General features: G+C 47.7%; 1 protein-coding gene and 1 long non-coding RNA gene across 2 annotated transcripts in view; one reads left to right on the forward strand and one right to left on the reverse strand.

Moving 5' to 3' along the window:
- Positions 1-233: 233 nt before the first annotated feature.
- Positions 234-19,196, reverse strand: part of LOC119566013 (deleted in malignant brain tumors 1 protein) — a 93,473-nt gene continuing 74,510 nt past the window's right edge. Inside the window, 4 exon segments of the mRNA XM_043545716.1 lie at positions 234-1,000; positions 3,405-3,719; positions 6,125-6,439; positions 17,526-17,840. Coding sequence (XP_043401651.1) covers positions 996-1,000; positions 3,405-3,719; positions 6,125-6,439; positions 17,526-17,840 — 950 coding nt within the window. The 3' untranslated portion in view covers positions 234-995.
- On the forward strand, positions 16,332-17,602 carry LOC122465611. Its single transcript, XR_006290584.1, has 3 exons — positions 16,332-17,101; positions 17,222-17,412; positions 17,499-17,602. It is a non-coding gene; the product is annotated as an uncharacterized LOC122465611 (long non-coding RNA).

A 19,196-nucleotide genomic window follows, 5' to 3' on the forward strand; every position in this document is an offset into this window, starting at 1 on the left:
CCATCCTCTTTGGACCCTGGGACTCCACCCTCCTTGCACCCTAGGACTTCCCCTCTGCACTGAGCTGTGATTAGGGTTGGGGTGCTGGGGTGGAGGGTGCTGCTGCAAGTGGTTGGTGCCCCCTCACCTCTCTTCACAGAGGTGACACTTGCTCTGTGATTTTGTTTAATCTCTTGTCCCTTGGAAGCTGCACAATTCATCTCAGGACAGAAGCATCACATTTTGGTAAGACTTTAAAAAAGATTTTAATAAGAAAAAAGCAGAAATTCAAGCTGAAAAAATTACATGAATAAAAAAAGCAGGAAAATTCTACACAGTTTGATCAATGGAAAATTATACAGACGAAATTTGGCAACGTTTTCCTAGATGCTCTTATATTTCCTGCAACTTTAGAAGCCTCTCTGTGATGGGATGTTAGATGCGGTGGGATCTGAGTTACTACAGAAAATTCTTTCCTGGGTATCTGGCTGGTGAGTCTTGCCCACATGCTCAGGGTTCAGCTGATCGTCATATTTGGGGTCGGGAAGGAATTTTCATCCAGGGCAGATTGGAAGAGGCCCTGGGGGTTTTTCGCCTTCCTCTGTAGCATGGGGCACGGGTCACTTGCTGGAGGATTCTCTGCACCTTGAAGTCTTTAGACCACGAGTTGAGGACTTCAATAGCTCAGACGTAGGTGAGAGGTTTATTGCAGGAGTGGGTGGGTGAGATTCTGTGGCCTGCGTTGTGCAGGAGGTCGGACTAGATGATCATAATGGTCCCTTCTGACCTTAGTATCTATGAACAGTATTATATCAGTGTGCCACAGCTGAGCTTTTCTCAGAGAAAGAAGCTGATCATAAAGAGTTTGCTGACTAATGCTGTATTTTATCTAAACTCAGTATTCTTCTATTGATGATCCAAGGGTGCTACTATGTTCAGATTCTTCATGGTCTGGGTCATGAGAGGTTGTCTTTCACGAACCCAGAACCATTTTCACTTCTTAGTGAATGCAGACTCTAACCTGAAAATAGTATATTAAATATATATATTATATTACAAATATATATAAAATATTCTAATCAATTTACTCGTTCTATATTTAGATGCACTAGTATAGCAAGGCTGTACACCCTACAGTATGGATAAGATGTTACCCCCTCTTTATTCGTCTAACTGGGCCCAGGACAAGTATTGATCCATTAGGTTTATGTGCATCCCAATAAACACTAGCAAGATTTGCTGAGTGACAAAACTTACTGCACCACATCGCGTGTAAAACTCAAGCACTTAAAAGCAAAGAACTGAATATCATACATTGACCAGTGGTTTCAGAGTAGAGAGGGAGGAGGTGGCTTCCTGGGTGGGGGCCACTGGCGGATTGTGCAATGGGAGGACAGCACCAAGGAGAACTGTGGTAAAGAACCTCACCATGTCTGGGTTGTACATTAAGAGACATTTCTGGGGAAAGAGCCAGAGGAAAGAGAGGCAGCACATTTATTCTTCTAATAAGATCCTGCCCAAGCTTTTGAAAACTTTGCAAAACAGATAAGGGCAGTTTGTACACAAACGGTGACATTTAGAAAGAGGGAGAACATCAGAGCCAGGAGAATACAGCACCCCTGAGTAGTGAGGTTTTGAAAATTCAGTGGTTGGGCAACTTGTCAAGTCTAGACAAACTGGATGCCAATGATAAGAGTAGGTTTGCAAAGACCAAACACCTCTCCAATTCTGCTGTGAAAGCAACACTTCTTGTCTTAGGACTGGTCTACACTATGGATACTATAACCATGCCATTGTAGCACCCTAATGTGTGTGTATGTGTAGATCAGGCCTGAGTTCCCAAAAGTGGGTGCCTAAATCTTCAATAGAGTATCCAAAGGAGAGCCTGTGAAAATTCCCCTCTAAATTGCTGTAATGGGCCTGTCTAAAGAGGAAACCCACTCAGAAGAGTGTGCGTGGACAGGTTCAGGTAGGTACAGGAGCACAATGATGGCTGGGAACAATTTAAAAGGAATCTGTCCCCCAGATAGTTTTTGTAAAATTAAATACAGAGATAAATCTTTTAAAAAAATGTGTTCTCTGTTTATCACTTGCACCCTAAACCTGACATCATTTACAAACGTTTTAATTTCAATACATTTCCCTGAAAAAGCACGGCCAATCAACTACCCTCAGTCTGCACCACACGGACATCAGTGGGAGATGAACCTAGTATTCAGGGAGGGATATGCCTGTTCCAGCAACGTCTGAAAGAGCAGCCAGAGGGAACTGAATCTGGCACACATTAAAGGCTCATAAGGGGCATTATGACAGAACAGAGGACTGTGCTTACCATTCTTATTGTTTCCTACATTTGCAAAACGTTAAATCAACACACTGGACCAGATTTTTCAACAGAGCTCATTTAGGCTCAGTAATAAGGGGCCAAATTTTCAAAAGAACTCTGCCTGATACAACTCTCTGCTGCTCCAGCTATTCACCTTTCTTGGGCAGAGATTCCCATTTATGCAGAATTGTGTGGTGAAATTTGTGGTATACTCAATGGAGACTAACGTGAAAAACACCGGACTACTCACTTCTGACCGAAAAATGGATTTGAACTCTGCCCTCAGGAGTTGAACGGTTAGTTATCATTCCAATGAAAAAATTCCAGAAGCCATCATGTGACAAGGAGAATGTTTCTCTTGTGTCACATACAGCTATCTTCTCATTCTACCGCTTCTCTCTTAGTTTTGTACCCAACATTATATTAATTCCCTGTTCAGCACAGCTTTTGAAGGATCCAGAGGTGAGGGACAAAGATGATCAAAGGGATGGAATGCAAGCTGTATGAGCAAAGGCTGAAGGAACTCGGTATGTTTAGTTTGGAAGAGAGGAGAGTAAGGGGGGACATGACAGTGGACTTCAAATACTTGAAAGGCTGCCACAAAAAAGATGGAGAAAAATTGTTTTCTCTTGCCACAGAGGGCAGGACAAGAGGCAGAGCGTACAAACTATAGCATAGCACATTTAGATTAAATCTCAGAAAAAAAACTTCTTAACTGTAAAAACAGTAGGACAATGGAATATGATGGCTGTCTACGGAGGTTGTGGAAGCCCCTTTGCTGGACATTTTGAAAAGGAGGCTGGATTCCACTAGATGACCCTTGTGGTCCCTTCTAACCTTGTAATTCTCTGATTTTAAATCACATTATTTTTAGACATTTTCTGATTTTGGGGGCCTGATTCATGATTTTTGAACACGGGTTTGCCAGAGCTGGAAAGTCTGGTTACCATTTCACAGGAATATATAACAAAAGAATTGTGTGACAAGGAAGGAGACTCTTCACTGTCATACTCATTTTATGGCTTTTCTGTTAGTTAACACCCACCTTTTATATGATCCCCCTATTAATTAGATTCAATAAAACTTTCAAAGAACAGACCTGAGCAGAGAACTCCAGCGTCTTCGCCGTGCCCACAGTTATGCTGACCCCATCCACCAGAGGAACAGTCCCGAAGATAGGATTCGCTTCCAGAGCAACTCACATCATCCAGCCAGATCTGCCCTGATCCTTCCCCATAATAAGCGGAGTCATGTGCTTTGATAGCACGTCCACATCCCAATTCTTTGCAAACGACATTGGCGTCTGATGTGTCCCAGGAATCATCACAGACTGTCCCCCAGGTGCCATTGTAATGAATCTCCACTCTCCCAGAGCAAGGGTCTCCCCCATTCACCAGTCTGATCTGTTTGCTTCCTATAGGGAAAAAATCCAACTTTTAATATCATATTCCTGTGTTCTTCTGACTAATTTGAATGAATTCAAGTCAGCGAGGCCCAATGTTGTTCACCTCTGTCTGCTAAAGGAATTAGCTGAAGAAATCTCAGCCCACTGGTAATAATATTTACAAACTCAGAGATGACAGGAGAAGTCCCAGAAGACTGGAGAAGGGCTAACATAGTGCCCATCATTTAAAAATGGGGGAAAAAGAAATATGGGGAACTATAGACCTGTCAGCCTGACCTCCGTACCTGGGTAGCCACTAAAGCAAAGTATAAAACATTCCATTTGTGAATACCTGCAGGATGAAGGGATGATCATTAGAGCCCAGTATGGATTTACTACAAACAAATCATGCCAAACCAGTTTGATTTCCTTCTTTGACAGGGTAACTTGTTTGGGCAAAGGGGGAATATGGTGCATACAATATACCTGGACTTTAGCAAGTTTTTGTCCCAGGTGACAATCTGATAAGTAAGCTGGACAAATGCCAGTTTGGTGGAACTACCAATAAGAGAATACATAATTGGTTAAACAATCATAAACAGGGAGTAACTTTTTAATGGAATGATGTCAGATTGGAGGGAGGTCTCAAGTAAGGTTCCACAGGGATCTGTTCTGGGCCCAGTGTTCCTTAACACATTAATTCTGTGACCTGGATGTAGGAATATAGAGCATACTGATCAAATTTGCAGATGACACAAAACTGCGGGGGTTGCCAACAATTTGGAGAATTGAGCTAAAATTCAAAAGGATCTAGATATATTGGAGAACTGGGCTATAGATAACAAAATAAGATTCAGCAAAGACAAATGTAAGGTGCTACAGTTAGGAAAGAAAAACCAAAGGCATAACTACAGAATGGGGGATAACTGGATTGGCACCAGCACAGCTGTGAAGGATCTGGGAGTTTCTAACCATCAGAGGAGTGAAGTTCTGGAAAAGCCTTCTAAGGGGATCAGTGGGGGCAAAAGACATATCTGGCTTCAAGACTAAGCTCGATAAGTTTATGGAGGCGATGATATGATGGGATAGCCTAATTTTGGCAATTAGTTGATCTTTGACTATTCATGGCAGATATGCCCAATGGCCTGTGATGGGATGTTAGGTGGGGTGGGATCTGAGTTACTACAGAGAATTCTTTCCTGGGTGTCTGGCTGGTGAGTCTTCCCCACATGCTCAGGGTTCAGCTGATCGCCATATTTGGGGTAGGGAAGGAATTTTCCTCCAGGGCAGATTGGCAGAGGCCCTGGGGGTTTTTCGCCTTCCTCTGTAGCATGGGGCACAGGTCACTAGCTGGAGGATTCTCTGCTCCTTGAAGTCTTTAAACCACGATTTGAGGACTTCAATAGCTCAGACATAGGTCAGGGGTGTGTTACAGGAGTGGGTGGGTGAGATTCTGTGGCCTGCGTTGTGCAGGAGGTCAGACTAGACGATCATAATGGTCCCTTCTGACCTTAAAGTCTATGAGTCTATGAGTTGGGGTGGGTCACAACCTCAACATGAGTCAGCAATGCAATGCTATTGCAAAAACAAGCAAATGCAATTTCAGGTTGCATTAATAAAGGCGTAGTATGCGACTCATGGGAGATGATAGTAACGCTCTACTTGGTGCTGGTAGAACCTCAGCTGGAGTAGTATGTACAGTTTTGGTCACCTGTGTATAGAAAGGATGTAGAGAAACTGGAAAGGATCCAGAGGCGAGTGACAAAGATGATCAGAGGGATGGAACACAAGCCATATGAGCAAAGCCTGAAGGAACTGGGTATGTTTAGTTTGGAAAAGAGGAGATTTAGGGGGTACATGATAACGATCTTCAAATACTTGAAAGGCTGCCCAAAAAGAGATGGAGAAATATTGCTCTCTTGCAACAGAGGGCAGGACAAGAGTGGGACAGGACAGGCAGGACAACTACAGCATAGCAGAATTAGATTAAATCTCATGAAAAATTTCCTAACTGTAAGAACAGTAGGACAATTGAACAGACTGCCTGGGAGGTTGTGGAATCTTCTTCACCGGAGGTTTCCGAAAGGAGGCTGGATAGCCATCTGTCTTGGATTGTTAGACAAAACAAATCCTACATCTTGGTGGGGGGTTCAACTAGGTGACACATGCAGTCCCTTTTAAGCCTATGTTCTGTGATTCCATAATTTTAAATCATATGATTTTCAGCCAATTTCCCCATTTGGGGGACCTGATTCATGGTTTTTGAACACTTGGTTTGGCAGAGCTGGAAAGTCTGGTTACTATTCTACAGGAATATATGTCAAAAGAATTGTGTGACCAGCAAGGAGACACTCCACTGCCATACTCAGGGTTCTTCTCATTTTATGGCTTCTCTGTTAGTCACCACCCACCTATAAAGCTTTCAAAGAACAGACCTGAGCAGAGAACTCCAGCGTCTTCACCATGACCACAGTTATGCTGACCCCATCCTCTGGAGGAACAGTCCCGAAGATAGGATTCGCTTCCAGAGCAACCCACATCATCCAGCCAGATCTGCCCTGATCCTTCCCCATAATAAGCGGAGTCATGTGCTTTGATAGCACGTCCACATCCCAGTTCTTTACAAACAACATTGGAGTCTGATAGGTCCCAGGAATCATCACAGACTGTTCCCCAGGAGCCATTGTAATGAATCTCCACTCTCCCGGAGCAACGATCTGCCCCATTCACCAGTCTGATCTGTTTGCTTCCTGCAGGGAAAAAAAAAATCCAACTTTTTATATCATATTGCTATGTTCTTCTGACTAATTTGAATGAATTCAAGTCAGCGGGGCCCAACGTTGCTCACCCCTGTCCGCTAAAGGAATCAGCTGAAGAAATCTCGGCCCACTGGCAATAATATTGGCCAATTCATGGATGACAGGAGAGGTCCCAGAAGACTGGGGAATGGTTAACATAGTGCCCATCTTTAAAAAGGGGGAAAAGAAGGAGCCAGGGAACTATAGACAGGTGAGCCTGAGCTCGATACCTTCAAAACTACTAGATTAATGTATAAAACATTAAATTTGCGAATAACTGGAGGATGAAGGGGTGATCACTAGCACCCAGCATCGATTTACTATGAACAAATCATGCCAAATCAGCTTGATTTCCTTCTTTGACAGGGTAACTCGTTTGGGCGTAGGGGGAATGCGGTGGACATAATATATCTGGACTTCAGCAAGGTTTTTGACATAGTCCCACATGACATTCTGAGAAGTAAACTGGAGAAATGCCGGCTTGACAGAACTACTGTTAAGTTGATACAAAACTTGTTAAACCACTGCAAACGAAGGGTAACTTTTAATGGAATGATGTCAGATTGGAGGGGGTCTCAAGTAAGCCTCCACAGGGATCTGTTCTGAGTATGATGTCATTTAACACCTTTATGGATGTAGAACGAGAGAGCATACTAATCAGATTTGCAGATCATACAAAGCTAGAGGGGTTTGCCAACATTTTGAGGTTTGAGCAATAATTCAAAAGGATCTTGGTAAATTGTAGAATTGAGCTAAAGACAACAACACAAAATTCAACAAATAGAAATGTAAGGTGCTAAAGTTAGGGAACAAAATTCAAAAGCATAAATACAGAATGGGGGGAAACCGGCTTGGCAGCAGCACTGCTGAGAAGGATCTGGGAGTTGTGATGGATTGCAGCCTCAACATAGTCAACAATGCAATGCTGTTGGGAAAAAAGGAAATGCAATTTTAGGTTGCTGTGATGAAGCAGAGAAACTGCCAAACTGCAGAGCAGGTGTTAGAGAGCCTTTGGGCCCAGCTAGCCCCACTGTGCTATACCTGCAGTCAATGCAAGGCCTGGAGGCAGCATGGGGAGAAGAGAGCCTGGCTTAGTTTGGGCTAACTGGTGAAGAAGCAGGAGCTAGCTGTCTCCCCACCTGAAGGGAAAAAGCACTAGCTGGCCAGCCTGGGCAGCCATCTGGGAGTAAGCACGATCTCCCAAACAAAGGTAGACTGTGAAGGAGGTGAGCCTCTAGCACCTTGGGTAACTGAGTGAGCAGACCACAGAGACACTGTGTTGTTCACTTTTACCAAATTGCTTCTGTCTGGGACCACAGCTAGGCACCGCCAAAGACCCAAGAGGGAGTCCTACATAAAACAAGCCGCCCAGCAAAATGGACTACAGGGTCCATACTTCAAACTGAACAGAGTGGTAGAAAGTAGCCCAGGACAGTGGATTCTGACTCCCAGCTGGGTTGGCCCCCCTCCATTCAGAGATTCAGCAGCAGTTGGTCCAGCAGATGGTCAGGGTACTATGGCCACACACTCCAATGGAGCCCCCACTGTGACTGCTGCCCCATCAGGCTTACCAAGATGGGGCCCGATGATGATCCCGAGGCCTTTCTTGAAACCTTTGAGCCGGTGATCACAGTAGCCCCCTGCCCTGAAATCAGTGGCATGTGGTGCATGGCCCATACTTAACAGGAGTAGCACAGATGGCGTATTGTGCCTTAGACCCTGGTGAGTCCAAAATTATATTTATGTCAAGGCAGCCATTTTCAATGCCTTGGACATTTCAGAAGAGACGTTCTGGCTACGCTTCCCTGGGGAGCAGTGCCCACCAGGAACAAGACCTGCCAGGTCACCATGGCTGGGGCGGTGGGTGAAGCTTCCATTTAGGGAGCCAGTAGCTTCCCAGACCGCCTCTTCTGCCTGTGGCCCTGCCCATACTCCACCCCTGCTCTGCCCCAAGCCCCACCGCCTGCTCCCTCCCCAGTCTCCCTCCTCTCTTCCCTCCCCCTCCCTGTTCCCCTCCCTCCCCCCCGCTCACCACATGCACGTCCCCTTCCAGCCAAACCCCTGAACCCGGGCAAATGATATTTGAAAATAACCCTCCACTTTTCTGCAATTTCCTTCCAAAGAAAATGGAGCATGTTTTGCACTGTGTGCCAGAGGGTGTGTGTGAAGACTGGACATGCAGAAGGTACCTAATTAAAAGCACTACACTTGGGAATAAAAAAATGTCAGTCACAGGTTTTTTGATATACCCTGACATGCAGGCAGCCTACAAAAAGGCCTTTTTAAGTGCCCCGACCCCTCTCCTTGATCCTGGGGAACGTATAATGGCAAGCAGCAGTTAGAGCTAATTGAGAAAGCTCTGCCCTTTCTTCACAAAGAAACAAGGTGTCAGGCCTCATCCTCAGCTGGCATTTGCACCCTGACAAGAAGAAAATGGCTGGAATCAGACTGCAAAAGCTGCCACCTCATTTTCACTTCTTCACACAGCCAAGCTGGAGCCTTCCTGTGTCTATTGTTTTAACAGCAGTAAGCACCTCGGCAATGAATAAGAACTGCCACAGGGACATGAATCCTGGCCGTAAAATAAAGGCTGGCTGCTACTTTAACAACAACACCCGCTCAGCTCACAGAACCAAGGAGGCAAAAAGTCCCACGGAGGCAGCATGGTGGTGCCAGCTCTGTGCACCAGACCGGCAGACCCGATATCCCCGGGGAGAAGGAACCAAATCCCCAGCCCCATTCTCATGAGAAACTGGCCAACAGCCAAATCCCATCCACTGAAAAGAGTTGAGTTTTACCCTACCAATGCCTTCTTTCCTCTCCTCCCCACACCACATCCCTCCTCCCTCGGCCTCCCTTTCTTCTCCCCACACCCCTCTCCCCCGAGCTGAGAGCTCCTCCACCCCACCCTTTGTAGAATTTGAACAAGGAACTTAATTGCCCCTGGTCCACTGCTTACCCCTGGGCACGCTCTGAAGGGCTCTGGCCCAGGGGAGGGGGCTGGGGATCCATTCCTCCTGGCCATTTATTGCTCAGCCTCAGCTGCCCAGTCCAGCTTAGCTGGCCCTGAGCACAGGACAGCATAGGGTGCCTGGTGCCACAAGTGATCCAGCCCTCCCTGCAGCACACTGACTGACAGCACACAGAGCATAAGGCTGGCTGGCCTGCCTGCGTCTTTGCCTAGCCCTCCCTCCTCCTACCTGGAAAAGTGACAATGGGGGCAGGCCCGGTGGGGCCCTGCTTCTGCCCCTTTCTGTGGAGTTGTACGGGAGGAGTCTTGGTCCCTACAGTCCCACACTGAAATTCTCCGGTGATCCAGGAGGAGGGCCTACTGCATGAATAAAGCATAAAGGTTGTGGAATTGTAAAAAGCACTCTGCAAAATTGTAGCACTTTTAAGCACTTTCCATCTGGTAACCTCAAAGCACCTATCCGAAACCAATGAAATTACACAAACTCCTGTGAGGCAGGCAAGTATTATTATTATCCCTGGTTTTGGATGGAGAAACTGAGGCAGAGGCTAATTAAGTCCCCTATCCGCTGCCTTTTTACATCAGTGGAAAGACTCTCCTTGAGATCAAGCCTTAAATGATGGGTCCAGTGCCACACTGGAAGTCTGGGATGTGGGGGGAGGGCATAAATAAAATCCCAGATCTTCACACTTCTACCTCTGCTTTCAACACCAAGCCAAAGCTGATGCTGGAGCAACTCAGGTAGGGCAAGCGAGGGAGGAGGAAGGCCGGTGGAAATGGAGAGCAGTGAGGGCGGTTGCAGGGGGAGCACAGAGGCAGGGGTGAAAGTAACTTAAATTTCTTACAGGTACTGTCCTATCACAACCCCCCTGGTGGGGGCTCAGGGCAGGGGTGCGGGGAGCTGCCTGGCTGCCAGATCCCCCAGGCTGGCCGGGGCAGAGGGGACCATGCTGCCCGGCCGCCCCAGCACTGGGGCTGGAGCCTGGGGGCGCTGTGGCTGTGCTGCCCAGGGGCTGTGGGTGCTGGCTGAAGCCCACCTGGGGCTGGGGGCTCGAGCCCACCACCCCGGCGGCCATCCAGCGCTGGGGCTGGGGGCCAAAGGGGGGTGGTGATTTGGGCTCCTGTGGGGGATGGCAGAGGGGGAGAGGTGGGCCAGCTATGCCCAGCACCGGGACAGGAACTTTACTGGTCAGCTGGCAGCATCCAGAGCCCTGCCCCCAGCCAGCCACTCTCTTACTGGTGCACTGCACCGGGGCGCACGGGCCTACTTTCACCTTTGCATGGAGGAGAGGACGAGGAGAGCAGTGGATGGGGGAACAAGTTGGGGGCGGGAAGGAAATCCACCTAGCGAGTGGGAGGGAGCCGAGGGCTGGCTGAGTGAATGGGGAGAGGGGGACTGCAATGAGTGAGTGGCAGGGGGCCGAACACGAGCAGAAGAGGAGAGGCCTCATCTGGAGTACTGTGTCCAGTTTTGGGTCCCACACTATAAGAAGGATGTGGAAAAATTGGAAAACGTCCAGCGGAGGGCAACAAAAATGATTAGGGGACTGGAACACATGACTTATGAGGAGAGGCTGAGGGAACTGGGATTGTTTAGTCTGCGGAAGAGAAGAATGAGGGGGGATTTGATAGCTGCTTTCAACTACCTGAAAGGGGGTTCCAAAGAGGATGGATCTAGACTGTTCTCAGTGGTAGCTGATGACAGAACAAGGAGTAACGGTCTCAAGTTGCAGTGGGGGCAGTTTAGGTTGGATATTAGGAAAAACTTTTTCACTAGGAGGGTGGTGAAGCACTGGAATGCGTTACCTAGGGAGGTGGTGGAATCTCCTTCCTTAGAAGTTTTTAAGGTCAGGCTTGACAAAGCCCTGGCTGGGATGATTAGTTGGGGATTGGTCCTGCTTTGAGCAGGGGGTTGGACCAGATGACCTCCTGAGGTCCCTTCCAACCCTGATATTCTATGATTCTATGAAGAAGAAGAACCCGGGGAGCAGGTGAACAGGGACGGGGGCGAGGAGGAAACCCATGCAGCAAGTGGCAGGGAGGAGAGGCTGGGCGGGGAGATGGGAGAAGAATTGTAGCAAGTGCTGCAGGGCAAGGGCAGGACAGGAGGTGCAAGCAGCAGCTGGGTGCATGAGTGGGGGGGAACCCACCGACCAGGCACTCGCAAGGGGAGGGAGACAGACTGAGGGGAGGGGACTGTGGTGACCGTGCGGAGCGGCTGGATGGGGGAAACCCCCATCACCACTCCAGGCACTAGCAAGAGGGGGTGGGGGAGGGAGGCTGAGCAGGGAGAGCAGGACTAGGGTGGGGAAGAGGGCAAGGGGAGGAGGACCCCAGTGAGCAGCAGCTGGGCTGGGGGAATGAGGCAGGAGAGGAGGAAACCCCACACAGAGCAATCGGGGGAAGCTGAGAAAAGACAGGGGGACTCCCTGGCTGTGGCTGGGGATGCCAGGAGGAAGCCCATTTAGCCGACCCAAGGAGCAGGACGGGGTCAGGGGCCAGCAGCTGGGAAAGCATACCTGACTTGAAATTTGAGCTTGCTTGCCCATTCAGGGGCAGCTGAGGAGACTATCTGCTACTCAGCCTTCCCAGCCACCCTGAGAACCTGCATGAACCACAAACAAACATCCGAAGTGTGGAAGGCAGGGAGGGGAAGAAGCGGAGCCACCAGGGTCCCAGCATTTGGCTGCACATCTGCGACACCTGTGTGGGAAGTCAATGCCTTTCCTTGCCTTTGATATGGGCCCCCCAGGCTGGTCACCCAGAAGTTACAGGATGCATGCTGGAGGTGGCTCAAACCCAAAACACGGATGGGGGCTCAGGTAGCCAAGCTGCTCCTACTTGAGCAGTTCACCCAGATACTGCCCACTTGGAGAAAGGAGAGGGTGTTATGGCATCTAGAGATCATAGCAGACATCATTCGCCTCACTGAAAATTACCTGGCTGCCAAGACCCCTATAAATGATCCTGCAACATTGGTCTGGGGGAACTTCAAGCCACACACAACCACAGGAGGGAGCAGCCCAGGGAAACCAGGATCTTGAGGCACTCAAATCTGGGGGTATTGCTGGAGCCTGAACTCAGGGGATTCCTAGGGGATGGGACCCCTCAAATACATGGGTGTGATGCCAGTCACCACAGCCAAGGCCAAGACTGGTATTTCACTTGTGACTGTCCCGGGCACTGGTCCCAAGATTGCCCCTCCATGGAGTGCAGTTTTGGAAGATCTGGACACTAGGGGGACAAGCTCGACAAGGCAGACCTGCAAAGTTGGCCATCCCTGTACAAGTGAATGGATAGAAATTGTGGGGCTTGTTGACTAAGGGTGTGGCCAGATCCTTGTCCAGACCTTGGTGATTCCTAATCCTGGACCAACTTGTGGCTTCATCCTGCTACAATGTGTCGATGGGGATGTGAACCTTATCCACACATTTAAGTGACTCCAACAGTAGGGGAACACAGAGTCCCTGTTGGCTGGCACTGTACCTGTGGCAAATGAGGAGGCAGGTAGCATCCTTTTATGGACACCCAGCCAGTTAGCTATAAAAATCCTTCTCAGTATTTGTACTCTTCTTGCCTTATCTGTAAAGGGTGAAGAAGTCTCACTGAAATGCTTAGGTAAGAGGAAGTGAGTTGGCACCTGACCAAAAGAGCCAACGGGAAGACTAGCAACTTTCAAATTGGAAAAAAATCTGCCCCTCTGTCGGCTGGTCTTTTGTCTTTTGTCTGAAAGAACCAAGCTAGCAGGTTTCCTGTAAGAAGCTCAGGACCAGGTCTGGAAATTTCCCAGCATCCATACCTAGAATAATTTATGTGGAACTACATAGATGTAAGTAGGGCAGGAAATGTTTAGATAGACGCGAACAAGTTTAACTCTTTATTTTGGCTCGTGAATTCCTCTGTGCTGAACACAGGTACTTCTGTTCTTTTGTAATGGTTAAGCTGAACCCCAGGGAAGCAATTCCTTGTGTTTAATCCTTCCAGTTGCTTTTTAACATCAAGCAGCAGCCCTGATTTTCCAGATGTGTTTTCTTTCTTTCTTTCTTTCTTTCTTTCTTAAAAATACAAATCATCTTTTTAAGAACATGATTTCATTCCTGTGTCTTAGGAAGAAGAGGGGGTCTGTGCACAGGTTATTCTTTTAGCTACTAAGAGGAACAAAGGATTCCAGGGTCAGCTGGTGACAACAGCTGGTTTCTTTGCGCTTTTCTTTTCTCTGCTCTTCTCCGGACGGGGGGGTGAAAGAGCTTGGGGGTACCCCACAGGAAGGAATTCCCAAGTGAGCCTTCCTGGGCTCTCAAAGGGGTTTTGCATTTGGGTGGCGACAGCGATTTTCCAAGGCCAGGAATCTGTAAACTTGGGAGTTTAATATAAGCCTGGAGTGGCAAAGTATTTTTAAGTACTTTGTGGGCCCCCCCCCTTCTGTACTCAAAGTGCCAGAATGGGGAATCAGTCTTGACAGCACCAATGTTTGCCTACCCTGCTATTGTTGGCTGAGGCTGAACTGTTTTGGGGAGTTGCTAAAAGAGCTTGTGAGACCCCCTTCAGACTGCGGGATCTCCCTGCCTCCAACCACAGGTCCTGCTGAGACCCCAACCCTTGCAGTTGAGTGGGCATCCCATGTATCTGGGCCAACCCAGCAAAACAGGGCCCTGTCACAGCACCAGGAGGAGGCCCCTCCATTACCTAAGTCTGATATTCTGACCCAGTTCTCCAACTTTGTAGAGAAACAATGGGCGGACAACATGCTGAGCTAAGCATACACTCAAGTGGCAGTAGTAAATGGGGAGACCATCAAGCCCCATGAAGCAGGACTGTATCCACACTTTGAAATTCAGGGCGAACACTCATACCACATTGAAAAGGACCAGCACACTGGGGAAGTTTGGAATCAGCTTCTGGTACCCAACTCTACTGGAGGGAGGTGATGCAACTCACCCATGCCATACCCTTCGCAGGGCACCTAGGGAAGGAGATGTTAGCTCAGATTCTAGCCTGGAGTCCACAAAGATGTTCCAGATTTCTGTGCCTCATGCCTGCAGTGCCAGCCTACAGCTCCTTAGCCCACAGAGAGCCTCTCCCTCCTGCTAGTAGGTATGCCATTTGGCTGGATTGGAATGGACATTTGGGGGGAGGGATAGCTCAGTGGTTTGAGCATTGGCCTGCTAAACCCAGGGTTGTGAGCTCAATCCTTGAGGGGGCCATTTAGGGATCTGGGGCAAAAAATTGGGGATTGGTCCTGCTTCGAGCAAGGGGTTGGACTAGATGACCTCCTGAGGTCCCTTTCAACCCTGATAGTCTATGATTCTGTGATAGTCAACTCCCTGGAGAACAGTGCCTCAGGCAACTAGTTCATTTTAGTTACAGTTGACTATGCAACTAGGTGCCCTGAAGCAATACCATTCCATTCTGTGAATGCCAAAATGGAGGCCACTGCACTCATGAAAATCTTTGCTTGGGTTGGGATGCCATGGGAGATCGCAACAGATCAGGGAATGAACTTTATGCCCCAGATGATCAAGCAACTGTGCTGACTGCTGAAAATCAAGGTTCTCAGGACATCTGTTCACCACCCCCAAACAGATGGTGTGGTGGAAAGATTCAACAGAACACTAAAGAGGATGCCCTGGAAGTTCGTCCTTACAGACGGATATGTGACACTGAGACCAGTTACTCCCTCCTCCCCTGTTCTCCAGGCAAGAAGTCCCCCAGTCCCCCACTGGCTTCTCACCATTTGAGCTGTTATATGGGAGGCAACCCCACGGGATTGTAGAACTCATTCGAGAAATGTGGAAAGAACAGCTATCTCGGGCCAATAACGTAGTACAAAACATCCTGGACTTATGGGAGAAGCTCAATGCCCAGGGACCTATAAGGTGGTGTGAAGAGTAGGGCTAGTAAACTACAAAATCTGAGAACTGAAAAAAGTGAAAGGTACACCAAATCTACCATATAAATCTTTAAATACCTTGGAAAGCCCAATAGCTTACCAATATTAGAATCAGGCCCTCAGGTTGGCGAGACCTCAGAGCCAGCAATGGTCAAGACTGGAAACAATCTCACCCAGACCAGAGACCCCAGACTCAACAGGTGATCAATGTCTTCTCTTTTGTATTTTCTACTCAACCTAGACAGACCCATAACCCATAACCTCCAGATGAAACTGGGGCTTAAAGTCAGAGAAAATCCTCAACCCCTTCCCCAGGAGTTGAGGGGAACCATGAAGCGAGAACCCCAATCAATGCTAGAACTAAGAGTAATTGGGGAATCATTCAGAGACTGGAAACGCCCCGTAGTATTGATCCCCAAGCCTGATTGGATGACCTGGTTTAGTAATGACTTCCAAAAGGTCAACACAGTCTCAAAATTTGATGTGTAATTCATGCCTTGCATTGACAAATTACTTGACAGGCTAGGGGAAACAGAGTACATCACCACCTGGATCTGAAGAAGAAATGTTGGCACACCCCCATCACTACAGAATCCAGGGGAAAGGCAGCTTTCTCCACTTCCTTTGATCCAGCCTTCCCCGCCCCGCCCCGCCCCCAATCAGGGGTTGACATACACAGGGCCCTCAGCTGGGAGGAGTGGAGAGGGAGGACCTGGGTTCCCCTACCCTGCAAGCCTTACAGACTTAGGTTGCTCAACCAATCAGGGGGAAGAGAGAGCCAGGCACTCCAACAACTAGGCCAACTGGCCCTCCAAGCCACCTGTTGCAATTCCATTAACAGAGGCACAGCATGCAGATCACAGGAGGTGACAGTAATGCTCTAGTTGATGCTGGTAGGGCCTCCGTCAGAGCACTATGTACAGTTGTGGTCACCAGTGTATAGAAAGGATGTAGAGAAACTGGAAAGGATCCAGAGGTGAGTGACAAACATGGTCAAAGGGATGAAGCGCAAGACGTATGAGCAAAGGCTGAAGGAACTGGGTATGTTTAGTTTGGAAAAGAGGAGATTAAGGGGGCACATGACAATGATCTTCAAATACTTGACAGGCTGACATAAAAAAGATGAAGCAACATCATTCTCTCTTCCCACAGAGGCAGGACAAGAGGCAGTGGGTTCAAACTGCAGCACAGCAAATTTAGATTAAATCTCAAGAAAAACTTCCTAACTGTAAGAGCAGCAGGACAATGGAACAGAGGCCTCAGGAGGTTGTGGAAGCTCCTTCATGGGAGGTTTTCAAAAGAAGGCTGGATTGCATCTGTCTTGAATTGTTTAGAAACAAATCCTTCATCCTGGCATGGGTTAGACTAGATGACCATTTCAGTTCCTTCTTATGCTATTATTCTATGATTTTAAATCACATTGTTTTTAACCAATTTCCTGATATTTTTGGGCCTGTCTCCTGATTTTTGAAAACTTGGATACGGCAGTGCGGGAAAGTCTGTTTACCATTCCACAAGACTATGTGAATGTGAAAGGCTGTTTTCCCTACAAGCTGAGAGGGAGTTACCCCAGGTCAGCTAGGGGCACCTGATCCCAATTAAGGGCCTTTTAAAACCCTCCTCTGAGTAGAGGAAAGGGGAAGAGAGAAACAAGTTGCTGCCAGGCTAGTGGCAGTAGGGAAATAAGCTTCTCCAGGGTGAGGGGCTGTGTTCCTCCCCATAGGGGAAACAGCCAAACCTGAGTGCCTGCTAAGTAAGGACTGAGAGCCCAGCGAAAACCAACAGAGCAACACCCTGCCCCAGTGAGGAGGCAGCAAAAGGTACCTTACTGGGGTTTTAGTTTATGAGACTGTTCCTTTTTTGTTTGGTGAAGGATCACCCCTTAGGCCAACTGTCAGGGCTACCCTGAAAGTATGGCCAAGGGAACACCGAAGGGGAAAGGCTAACCCTGCACAGAGAGGAGCTGATTAACCCCAGGCTCACCATTACCAGAGGGGAAAGCACTAAGGTCTGGTGAGACAAAGGAGGTGACTTGCCACAATATGTCAAAAGAATTGTGTGACAGTAAGTAGATTTTCCACTGTTCTTTTCATTTTATGGCTTCTCTGTTAGTTAACATCAACCTTTTACATTAACCCCCTATTAATTAGATTCAATAAAACTTTCAAAGAACAGACCTGAGCAGAGAACTCCAGCATCTTCATGGTGCCCACAGTTATGCGAACCCCATCCTTTAGAGGAACAGTCCCGAAGATAGGATTCGCTTCCAGAGCAACTCACGTCATCCAGCCAGATCTGCCCTGATCCTTCCCCATAATGAGCTGAGCCAGTTGCATTAAGGGCGCGTCCACATCCCAACTCTTGGCAAACGACATTGGCATCTGATGTGTCCCAGGAATCATCACAGACTGTGCCCCAGGTGCCACTGTAATAAATCTCCACTCTCCCGGAGCAACGATCTATCCCATTCACCAGTTTGATCTGTTTGCTTCCTGTAGGGATAAATTGCACATACTAATATCACATTCCTTTGATCTTCTTACTAATTTGCATGAATTCATGTCCGGAGGGCCAGATTTTATTCACCCCAGTGTGCTAAAGGAATTAGCTGAAGAAATCTTGGTGCCACTGGCAATAATCCTTGCAAATGCATGGATGACAGTAGAGATCTGGGAAGACTGGCTAGGAACTAACATAGTGCCTATCTTTAAAAAGGGGGGAAAGGAGAACAGAGAACTATAGACCAGGCATCCTGACTACATACCTGGGAAACTACTAGAGTAATGTATAAAGCAAGCAATTTGTGATTACCTGGAGGATGAAGGTATGATCACTAGCATCCTGCATGGATTTATTAAGAACAAATCATGCCAAACCAGTTTGATATTATTCGAAGGGCTTGTCTGCAAGTCAAGCTGGATCAACAGGCAGCAATCAATCCAGCGGGGGTCAATTTATTGCATCTAGTCTAGACGTGATAAATCGACCACCAAGCGCTCTCCTGTCAACTCCGGTACTCCACCAGAACGGAGTTGACGGGGGAGTGTCAGCTGTCAACTTAACGCAGTGAAGACACCGGCACCGTGGTAAGTAGGTCAGCTTCAGCTATGCTATTCACGTAGCGGAAGTTGCGTAACTTAGATAGACCCCCTTTGGTAGCGAGGACAAGCCCTAAGACATGGTAATTGGTTTTGTGGAGGAGGGAATGCAATGGCCATAATATACCTGGACTTTAGCAAAGCTTTTGACACAGTTCTACATGGACATTCTGATAAGTAAGCTGGAGAAATGCGGCTTGGCAGAACTACCACTCGGTGAATACGTAATTGGTTAAACAACCACAAACAAAGATTGACTATTAATGGAATGATGCCAGATTGGAGGGAGGTGTCAAGTGAGGTTCCACAGGGATCTGCTCTGGGTCTGGTGTTATTTAGCATCTTTATTAATGACCTGGATGGAGGAATATAGAGCATACTGATCACATTTGCAGATAGCACAAAGCTAGGGGGGTTGCCAACACTTCGGTGAATTGAGCTAAAATTCAAAGAGATCCTGATAAATTGGAGGACTGGGCTACAGATTAAAAAAAGGAAGTCAACAAAGACAAATGTAATGTTCTATATTTAGGGGAGAAAAACCAAAGGTACAAAGGTAGAATGGGAGGTAACTGGCTTTGCAGCAGCACTGCTGAGAAGGATCTGGGAGTTGTGGTGGATTACACCCTCAACATGAATCAACACTGCGATGCTGTTGGGAAAAAGGCAAATGCAACTGTAAGTTGCTTGATGAAAAAGAGAAACTGCCAGCCTGCACAGCAAGTGTTAAAGAGAGCCTTTGGGCCCAGC

This window comes from Chelonia mydas, chromosome 4, assembly GCF_015237465.2.
Source record: "Chelonia mydas isolate rCheMyd1 chromosome 4, rCheMyd1.pri.v2, whole genome shotgun sequence".
In the NCBI taxonomy this organism is placed as follows: domain Eukaryota; kingdom Metazoa; phylum Chordata; order Testudines; family Cheloniidae; genus Chelonia; species Chelonia mydas.